General features: G+C 55.7%; 1 protein-coding gene across 2 annotated transcripts; it reads right to left on the minus strand.

Annotated features, from left to right (window-relative positions):
* Positions 1 to 710: 710 nt before the first annotated feature.
* Positions 711 to 8,657, minus strand: VGF (VGF nerve growth factor inducible). Of its 2 annotated transcripts, none has more exons than XM_084763609.1 (5): positions 8,624 to 8,657; positions 5,365 to 5,443; positions 4,424 to 4,511; positions 3,594 to 3,793; positions 711 to 3,090 (listed from the first exon to the last, which is right to left on the minus strand). In XM_084763609.1, the coding sequence occupies exon 5, from the start codon at positions 3,068 to 3,070 to the stop codon at positions 1,223 to 1,225; it is 1,848 nt and encodes a 615-aa protein (XP_084619735.1). In that variant the 5' UTR covers positions 3,071 to 3,090; positions 3,594 to 3,793; positions 4,424 to 4,511; positions 5,365 to 5,443; positions 8,624 to 8,657; the 3' UTR covers positions 711 to 1,222. The 2 variants fall into 2 exon arrangements, with proteins under 2 accessions (XP_084619735.1, XP_084619734.1); XM_084763608.1 differs by lacking the exon at positions 8,624 to 8,657 and adding an exon at positions 5,642 to 5,761.
* Between the last annotated feature and the right edge of the window lie 2,012 nt (positions 8,658 to 10,669).

The raw sequence follows: 10,669 nt of genomic DNA on the forward strand, positions 1-10,669 counted from the left end.
AAAGGGAAGGATGGATGCCTGGGGGTGGTGGTGAGGTTCCTCCCAGGTACCCAAAAAGGAAATCTCAGGTGGGTGCCTTTTCTCTTTTGAGTTCTAGAAGCTTGTTATCCCAGACAATTTGGCTCTTCTTTCTTTTCTTTTCTTTTCTTTTTCTCTTTTCTTTGTTCTTGTTGGTTTTGTCTTTTTTTTTTTTTTTTTTTTTTACCCCTGACTAAGCAGGTACTCCTACGAGCTGAACTGTATCCCCAACCCAATGGCTGCCTCTTGTCACATTCCACCGGTACCTGGGTCAAACACTGGGAACAAACGACTCAACTTCTGGCACAAGGTGGAAGTGCAAAGTAGAGGTTCTATTATCACCTTAGTTTTGTGGGTTGGGGGCGGGGGTGACACATGGTGGGCTTGTGGAAGCCAGACAAGCTGTGCTGGTCAGTCCTCTCCTCCCATCGTGTATGTGGAAATATACTCACATGCCGACTGGCGCGATGTGCCTTTACCCACTGAACCAGCTCACCGGCCCCAAAGTTGGGTTCTGTAATAGGCATTACCAGAGCATTCCCGTCCCAGATTCACCTTCAGGCCTATCTCCTACCCAGTCCTGGCTTTGATCAGAGAGTAGGGAACCCTTGATGACTGGCGCTTCCCTCACCGCCCCTTGGAGAGGACCAAGCAGGCCCAAGGGGACGGGTGAATAACGGAAAACAAAGTCCTAATAAAATAGTCACTTTTATTTCTTAGCAAAACTATTTCCTCCGTGAGGGGTATTTACAACAGAGAAGGGCAAGAAGTGGGTAAGTTCACAGCGATTGGGAGTAGGGAGGCTCCGGGGGCCCCAAGGCTGAGAGACGGACACTTCACATGAATAATTAGAACAGCTTTTTCCCGTTTGGGGCCGGGAAGTCGCTAGAGAAACTAGATGAGGGCGAGGCCCCTGAAGGAAGTGGGGCTGTAGGGGAACTCGCACAAACCACCCACCCGCCTGAGCTGGCCCCAGGATCGCCCATAAGTTTGGGGAGTTTTGGACCGCAGACCCGGGAGAAGTCTGACAGGTCCAGTCACGACAGAGTCCGGGGCGGGGCCTCGTGGGGCAGGGCCGGGCGGCAGCCGAGGGGCGGAGCCGGGGCGCATGCAAACACTGAGAGGGAGCAGGAGCGACACGGAGGGGGGGCGTGGTGGCGCGCGCAGCTGGGGGGCGGGCGCGCGGGGGCGGGGCTGGGGCGGGTCACGGGCGGCGCAGCAGCACGTGCTCAATGTAATTCTCCAGCTCCTCCTGCTCCTGCAGCCGGCGCTCCTCCGCGTCCGCCTCCTCCTGCGCGCGCCTAGCCTGGGCCTCCAGGTCGGGATGGTGGCGCGCAGGTGGCAACGCGTGATGGAAGTGACGGCGGCGGGAGGATGCGGGCGGCTGCAGTGTCCGCGGCCGAATGTAGTTTGGGAAGGGGTGATAGGGCCCCGGGGGAAACACTTCATCCTCCTCCCGATCCCAGGGTGGGAGCACTTCGTTCCAGTCCGGCAACTCATCTCGGGCCGGGGCGGGAGGTGGGGGCTGAGGGGAGCGAACATGGGTGGGGGCTGGGGCAGCACGGAGGGGCGGCACCGGCTCGGGAGGGGCGTTCTTCTTCCGCTTCCGTTTCTCCTCCACCTCTTCGATGATGCTGACCACATCGTCGGCTGGCAGGTGGAGTTTGGTGGACAGTTCAATGAGGCTATCAATAGTCTGCGGATCCATCTCGTCGTCATCCTCCTCCTCCCCGCCCTCCTCTGCCCCCTCAGCATCCTTCCGCCGGTGACCAGGCGCCTCCTCCTGGGAGCGCTTGTCCTCGGCTCCGGCTTCCCCGTCCTCCTCCTCAGCGAACAGGAGCGCATTCTGCCGCGCCCTCTCTGCCTCCTCCGCCTCCGCCTCTGCCTCCGCCGCCTCCTCATCCTCTTCCCCCACCTCGTCCTCCCCACCACCGCGTCTCTCCTGCTCCGCCTCCTCCTCCCTCTCGCTCTCCCGCTGGTGCTGCTTCTCCTGCAGCCCTCGACCCCCGAGATCCCGCTGCCGGGCTCCGCCCTGCAGCAAATACTGGAGCAGCAGGTCGGAGGCGAGATCGGCTAGCCGCTCTTCTTGCGCCGCGGCCTGCCGAGTGGCCTCTGCCTGCCTCCTCCCTGCCTCTACCTGAGCTAGCCCTTGCTGAAGCAGGCGCTCTCCTGCCTCAGAGCCACCCAGGAATGAGCCCTCGAGCCGGCGCACCTTGGGGAAGGGGCCACTTAGGCTTTGGTACGCCTTGGATAAGGGTGTCAAAGTCTCACCTAGACGTGTTTTAGGGGAGGGCACTCCTTCCCCGAACTGATGGGTTTCGGGAAGGGGAGCGCTTTCGGGCATTCGAGCCTGGAATTGCGAAGGGACTGAGGGTGGCAGAGGAGCGCGCTCCGGGACGCGCGCCTGGAACTCTCCCCAGGAAGCGCGCCATACGCGCTCTGGCCCAGGGCTCTCCAGATTGACTCGGGTCAGCGTGTGCGTGCGGGTTTCAGTCTCTGCTGCCGCCGTCTCTTGCTGGCGCTTAACATTGCTCGGACTGAAATCTCGAAGTTCTTGGAGCAAGGATGCTAGCGCCTCCAGCTCTTCTGAGCGGTCGTCTGCCTCAGAATCGTTGTCCTGAGTCTGAGGGTGAGGGGGGGCCGCAGCGGGCGCTTGGATTTCTGGCGCCGGCAGGCTATGGGTCTGACTGCGCACGGACTCAGTCAGCAGAGCCTCTGCTGCTTCTTCGGGTGTTCCCTGCTGGGAACCTCCTGGGACCGCCGGGGGCGAGGCCGGACGGTCCAGTGCCTGTAACAGTACCGCGGCCAGCGCCCGGGGATCCACGCCCTGGAAGAGCTCTCCCTGGTCCTGAGCCTCGGAATTCCGAGCGGCTCGGACCTCTGGGACGCTATCATCCTTTGGCCGGGACACTGCGTCCTCAACTACCTGCTCTTTATGCTCAGAGCCGAGGGGAGGATAAGCATCGGAGCGCCCGGGGGGCGCTGCTCCCAACCCCCGGATCAGTAGAAGGAAGCAGAAGAGGACGGATGCCGGCAACGTGAGGGTTTTCATGACCAACGGGCTGCCAGAGACTGGAAAATAGAAGAAACCAAAGAAATAGAGGATTTCTGTAAGAATTCCCCGCTTTCTATTTCTGCGTTCCCTTCCCCCACCTTTAAGCAGGAAATCCGGGGTTTCCCTCATTTCTCCAACCTTACCCGAAGTGAAACGTTTAGCAGGGAACAAGAAAGATGTGGTGATCTCTGGAGTGGTTCAAATGGGTAAAGAACGCCCGCAATCCTCGCTCTGGGTACCCAGTGCCTCCTGTCGCCCCCTTCCCTAAGTCATCTCTCAGCCAGCGCCCGCGTACTAAGCAGCAAGGATAAGCGGGAGGGGGGATCTGTTCCCTCCCCACAGGACTCCCCGGATGGTGCGTGGGCGACTTCATCAGCGACAGAAAAGCAGAGACTCCCGGTTTACCAGAGACCGTCCCGGGGGCACCCCGCTGTGCTCTCAGTACCCCATTCGGAAAGAAAACCCTCCCTTCACGCCCACGACTGAAGAGGATTGGAGGGATGGACAGTGGAGTATTTACCAGCCGGTGTCACGACGGCGGGAGGTGGAGAGGAGGATCGGGACAGGGGGAAGATCCGGACCGGTCCGCCTTGGCTCCCTTCCGTGGCTGGAGTATGAGCGATGGTCGAAGGCTGGCGTCTTAAGGAGCTGGGCTCAGCTGGGTCAGCAACAGCGCTCTCGCTCCGGCTTCAGCACGCTGGACAGCGCCCGCGCCGCTGCCTTATAAAGAGGAGCGCGCAGGGTCACGTGGGCTCGCCCCGCCCCATTGACGTCAATGTTCATTCATGGGGAAGCGGGCGGGTGCCTGGTGGACGGCGGAAGGCCAATGATTGGAGAATGAGCATCGCTCCCGGCCTGCGCCTGCGCAGTGGGACCCTCGGCTAGAGGGGCGTGCGCTAGCCGAGCTCCGGGAAATGAATGAATGAATGAATGAATGAAATGTCGAGGCGGGCGGGGCAGGGGGCTATGAATGAATGAAGGAGGGACGAGGAGAAAAGGATGAATGAATGAATGGAAAAATGAATGGAAGGGTGGGTCCAGAGGAACCAGAAGGCGGGAGGGTGGGTTACAAAGCAACTTGCGGCGCGGAGCCCGCGTTGCTGAGCAGAATAGGAGGAGGGCACCGCCAGCATCTTAACTGGGCGCCAGTAAGAGATCAGTACTGGATGGGGGGACGGTACGGGTTTGAAAGCCAGGGAAGGGGCCTGCTTCCCCTACTCCGCCACAGCATGGTCTATAGGGAGCACGCCCAAGGACGACGTGAACCTGACAGGAGGGGGTGGATCTGCGGTGCGGGATGCTCGCCCAGGGCCAGGGCAGATGGGTGGATCTTGCGGTTTGGGTAATCACCTTGGAAAGGGTCCTAGTCGGAAGAGAAAAGGGAAAGGTTGCCGATGTGTGTGCCTCTAAGTCGTGTCTGCTCACGATCAGTTCGTGTCTGGAGGAGGTGAAAAAAAAAAGGTGTGTCTGTCCCTTTGGCCAGTGGACTCTGCTATGCTTGTTAGGGGTCCTTGCTGTGCCCCCTTTCAATCCACCTCTCCCACACCCTTCAGCTTATTTCCCTCTCCCCCACAGCCCCCACCCAAGGACATTTGGAGGGCGAGATCAGACCAGGTGGGGAGGGGGTTGAGCAGGTGGAGAGGGTGACTCAACTCCATTTCTCTCTACCGCTTAAAGGGGAGGTCTGAACGCGACCGGGGTGGGGGGTGCACTACAACGTCAGAGATAGACCCTCTCAGCCATCAGACCCTTCGACCGTATCTCCTGCCCAGAGGGGTTGGGGCTGGGGGCTTGGACAGCTAGAGGTTCCGGGAGTGGGGGGCGATGACGCAGAGATTGCGCAGAAAATCTATCAGCCAGCCGGGTCCGGTGAAGGGAGACCAGACGTGGGCGGGGGTGGGATGGGAGGACGGAAATGGGGAGGGGGTAAAGGAGAGGGAAAGGTGGCCCCAGGAGCAGCTACTGCAGGAATGAAGGGGAGGGAGGGAGGGAGGGAGGCTGGAGGGGGCTGCGGTGCAGGCGGAGAGCAGTGCGGGGGCGTGGGCAGGGAAAGGGGGGGTGACAATGACACACACCAGACACACAAGAACTGCGGACACAGGGGTGCTTATAGACACATGTAAAGCCCCCCCCCCGCACCCTGACACTCTGGAAACCAGGATGGAGAGGGGGTCTGGAGGGTCTCAGAGCCTCTTTCATCCTGACACTGACCCTCATTTTACACCCCTAAATCGTGCACGCACGTAGACACACACACACACACACACACACACACACACACACACACTCACGTGCTTTCCCTCTATAACCAGCAGTGGCTTCTCTCTTCCATCAGTGGCTTGACTTTTCCCAGAAGAAACCCCATCAGCTCTGCGGAGAAAAAGGTGGGGTGAGAGAGGAAAGGGAAGAAGAGATGGAGGTAGGGGGAGGGATGGGAGAGAACCTGAAACAGATCGAAGGAGCAGGCTAAAGGGGAGAGAGAGAGAGAGAGAGAGAGAGAGAGAGAGAGAGAGAGAGAGAGAGAGAGAGAGAGAAATATAACAAAGGGAGAAAAAAAAACTTAAGAACCAAGGTGACAGTAGACATTCCAAGAAAGGAGGGCTGGAGACACCCCACCGCCGCTGCTGACATTCCCCTGCACAACTACCCAGAGCCTGTGACTAGAGCCACCACCCGCCCAGTCCTTTCCCCTCCCCATCTCCCCCTCATCTCATCCTGGTTCCCAGGCACAGTGGGCTGAGGAAAGGGGTCACGTTACCTCCTTAAAGAAGATGAATCAGAAAACTGATGGTTCCCGGCATCTGGAGAGGGGGAGGGGAAGCCTTCGGAGAGAGAAGGGAGGGGGAGGGGGGCGGTCGGGTGAGGGGGGGGTGGGGGGGCCGTATAGAGCTTGCCAAGGAGGGCTGACCGGTGGGAGTGAGAGTCTAAGTTTGAGATCCAGGGAAAGGAGACAGACACCTGGAGAAATCATATACCTGTGGGCTTGTATGCATACGCAGGCACCCCGGAGTGCGTGTACATGTGTGTGCGTTTCTCTGGACTGACCCAAAGCAGGCATGAAAAGGAGATAAAATGAGACTAGATGGATGTGGTTCCAGTTTAAATGTGGGTGGGGGGCCGGGAGGCTTCTCTTGTCCCCTTGCCGCCTGTGTGACTGTTGGTACATCAGTGTAAATGTTAATTTCTTGGAACTGTTGGCACAACTGAGCTGTTTGAGATCTTTAAATGCACCAGATCTGGTGCCTGGCTTAGTGAGTAAGTGAGTGTGTGTGTGTGTGTGTGTGTGTGTGTGTGTGTGTGTGCGCGCGCATTCCTGGGGATCCTTTGCTGTCTATGCGTATGTGAACTTCCCTATATTTTAATATTTCTTGTCTCTCTCATTTCTTCATCTTATAAATCTCAGGGCAATAAAGTCTCATAATTGAAGCCACTTGCCTGCAGCCCCCAAGTCCTTAGCCCTGTTTTTTTTTGGCAGGGGCGGGGGGGGGCATTCCTTGTTTCTCTATTGCCAGCCCCAACTCCCCGTCCTTACTTATTTGGAAACCTAAGAAACTGCTCCAAAAGCTCATTATCTCAAGAGCCTTGGTCATCATAGGATGGAGGTGGACAAGTTAGAAGGCAACCAGCTACCAAAGGCAACAGGTCCGGTGATTTCATTACATAGGTCTGGACCCCTCCTGCCTTCTCGCTCTTGGGACTCTGTCTCTCTACCTGGTTCCTAGCCCGGCTCATTTACATATCATGCCTCCTCTCCCAGGGATGACCAATGCTCTTCAGAGCATCTCCCTGTGTTGTTATTTTGTTTTGTCGGTTTTTGAGGCAGGGTCTCAAGTAGCCCGGGCTACATAACTAACTGAAGATGACCTTGAATCTTGCTTCCCCCTCCTAAGTGCTAGGATTACAGACACCCTCCACCGCGTCCAGTTTAGGTAGTGTTGGGGGGGGGGGTTGAACCCAGAGCTTCATGTATGCTAGGCTGCTTCTCTACCTACTGAGCTACACTCGCCCTCCCTGCCCGCCCCCCCCCAAGCCCTATCAACCACCTCTTAAGACTCTGCTGCTTCTACACAGGAAAGGATTTAGACAAGGGGGCAGGTTCCTAGGACTGGGGAGAAGAGGAAGATGGCAAGAAACAAAACGACACGGAAGAGACACAGCTACAAAGGGCAGAGCTAAGATGAGTGCCCGGAGGGGACACCCAATATTCGCTCTGACTTGTGTATATGGACCCATCTACCTTGGTGCTGGTGCCTGAATCTCTCTCCTGCATTCCAGGAGTAGGAGGAAGGTGAAGTTCAGCAGAACCGTGCCTGGGGAGTTGGAGGCTTGGAAAGAAGGGGCTGAGGGCTGAGGGAAGGGGCGTGGGAAAGAACAGGGGCCTCATCACCCCACCCCCCACCCCTGCAGCTCACCCAACCTCCTCCCCCCCCTCCTTTTCTGCTCCCCTCCCCCAACCCATGACTCACCTCTGCAGCCATTTATTTCGTCAGCCATGGGGAGGGGTGGAAATAGGCAATGAGGGGAGCGCTTTATAAGGAGACAGGGGTCCCTACTTTGAATTTAAAAAAAAAAGAGGTGGGGGGGGGTATCAAAGACCCTTGGAAATGGTTGGACTTAGAATCCACTCGTGTCTTACCCCCCAAGCCAACCCACAGATGGAGAAGTCTGGAAAGGAACTTGGAGAGAGACAGCCAGGGAGGGGATGAGCTGAAGGTTCTCCATGGTGGGTAGAGGGGATCCTCACTCTGATGTTTAGTTCCCAAGGTCCCACTCTATTAAACCCCCACCCACCCACTTATGAGTGGGGGAGGGGAGACCCAGCAAGCCAGGGGAGGCCATTGCCGCAAAGATGAGTCACCAAGCAAAGAGAGAAAGAGACAGAGATGGGAGAGACACAGAGAGACAGCTCCTTGAGAGACATAGAAAGGGAAACATACCACACTCACCCGTGTGTACACACACACACACTTACACTCACACACACCGTGAAGGTGGTACTCACAACTAACAAGAGAACGCTTCCATAGTCTTGCTCCAACCCCCTCCAAAATCCACCTGTCACACGACACGATCTGCTCTAACCGAGTTACACTCCGACTCTGAGACACACCTACTTAACAAAAACAATGTCACACTTCACTTAGCATAGTCACCCAGACTTAACGCTGAGGTTGTGCCTGGAGCGACAGCAATTTGCAGTGACAGCCCTAATTCTTTTTTTTTTTTTTCCCCCAAGGGTAGTGGGAAAAAGGATTAAAAACCAAAAAACAAAACCCTCATGAAACGTAACTTCAAAAATCAAGACGCAGTTTCTAGGACTCACAGCCTGCACTGTGCACACGCGACAATACACATAAGTCGCCTGCCTTCCCCATACACACGTACCCAGTAACATAAAGCATCATCATAAAAAGAAAAGACACTTAGAGTACCTGTTTCAGGGGATACATCAGGCTTGTTGCCCTAAATACATCCCACCCAGACACCCCTTGGCTCGCACACATATGTACAGAAACACAGACACACAAAGACACCCATGGGCGCACTCACACGGACGAGAACCACCTTGCGCTGCCTCGCCCGCGTCCGCACTTGTCCTGGCGCCCCCGTGTGGTAGAATTGAGGATCGCAGTCTCCGCTGCTTCAGAGCCGGAGGGGGTGTGAGGGGGGGCGGCGCCCAGGTTCTTTCCACCTCCTCTCTTCCTCTGTCACGCGTTGCCCACCCAGAAGTGGGGAAAGTCACAGCGTCTGGAAAGCACGGTCCGAAGAAGTGGGAGTTAGACTCCTGGATCCTGGAGTTAAGAGAGGCTGATCTTGGATGACAGAGTGAACTCAGGAAACGAACCCACTGAATTTAGGCAGCAATTCATCCCTAAATCTAGGGGAAACGGAGGAAGCGCCAAGCAAACCGGACACAACCTAGGTCTTTTCTTCTGTTTGGGGTGTGTGTGTGTGTGTGTGTGTGTGTGTGTGTGTGTGTGTGTGTGTGTGTGTGTGTGTGTGTAAGTGTAAGTAACAAACAGCAGCCCTTTCCGCCCCCCACCCCACGAAGTCATTAGCCAAATTGCTAAGGAGCTTGGAGATCCTCTTGAATTCAGGCTGCTGAAAACCCGCGGCGGTTGCGGCTGGCGGGGTGGGGGTGGGGGTGGGGTAGGGGTGGGGGTAGGGGTAGGGTCATCCTTCCCCAAGGACAAGAAGTGAAGCATACACACACATAGGAAGGCTCAAAGATAATTTATTGCCATATGGCCATAATAGAAATGACCAGAAAGGTGACATGGCCAGGCTGAGACAGAGCAGAGCAGCCACAATGGCCGAGCTAGAAGAATTAGCAATGACTGTTCTCTTTTCCGTGCGCTGGAACCTCCTGGAGCCCTCCACTGCCCACACCTTGGATTCCATCTCCAGCAAACTCCGTACTGGAGGAAACATTTCCCTAGCAACTGTTCCCTTGTCCAACAAGAAGTTCAAGCTGATAACATCACCCAGAGAGAGGTTCTGCGCATGCTCGGGGCTCACTTTGGTTATAGACTCTAATGAAGCTCCTGGCAACTGAGAGTGGTTTAGAAACCATTTGGATCTTTCTGAGTCTGTTCTCTCCCTCTAGTCAGTGTGGCGATCCAGCAAAGGAGACAACACCCTATAAACACAACAGTTACTTTTTATCTTTAAGCAAAAAAGAGTCCGGGCTGAGGCAGGGTGTAGCTCAGTGGTTTTGCCTAGAATGCAGGAAGTCCTGACTTCCACCTCCAGCACCTGACACATAAACTGGACCTCACCGGGCCTGCCTGTAATCCCAGCCCTTGGGAATAGAAGCATGAGGATCATGAGTTCGAGGCTGTCCTCAGCTACATGTCAAATTCAGACCAGTCTGGGATATATGAGATGCTGTCTAAGAAAAAGAAAAAGAAAAAGAAAAAACAAAAATGGTGCCAGGCAGCAGCGGCGCGCACCTTTAATCCCAGCACTCTGGGAGGCAGAGGCAGGGGGATCTTTGTGAGTTTGAGGCCAGCCTGATCTACCAAGTGAGTCTAGGACAGTCACAGCTACACCGAGAAACCCTGTCTCAAAAAACAAAACAAACAAACAAAAGCTGGGCAGTGGTGGTGTAGGCCTTTAATCCCAGCACAGGCAGAGGCAAGTGAATCTCTGAATTTGAGGCCAGCTTGGTCTACAGAGCGAGTTCCAGGCCAGACAGAAAAACAAAAGGAGAGGAGGAAGGAAGGAAGGACGGAAGGAAGGAGAGTATTTAGAGGAATTCAAAGGAAGACAGAGCTAGAAATATCACAAGCTAGCTCTCTATTGCTCTGAGGTTTCCAAGCCAGAACTACCGGTGAGTTGAAGGCTTATGGGTAGAGCCTTGAAAAGTGAGACTGTAGTCAAAATAAATTTCCAGAAACGCCCCCTCTGCCTTGGATGGACAAGTTCAGAAAAGTGTCTCACTGGAGATAAACACAGGAACCCAAATCGGGGAACATAACAAATAGGTTTCCTCTACAGAGTCTCTTACACACTGGGTGGTGGGTGAGGCTAGAGGCACAGGACACAGAGGAGACTAAGTCTCAGTGACATTCAGGGAGGAGGAGGAAGAGAAAG

The sequence above is a fragment of the Acomys minous genome, assembly GCF_964271855.1.
Source record: "Acomys minous genome assembly, chromosome: 16".
NCBI lineage: Eukaryota > Metazoa > Chordata > Mammalia > Rodentia > Muridae > Acomys > Acomys minous.

Bases quoted from the DNA above. Each gene is read 5' to 3' on its own strand.
- VGF (XM_084763609.1), bottom strand. From the start codon at position 3,070: ATGAAAACCCTCACGTTGCCGGCATCCGTCCTCTTCTGCTTCCTTCTA.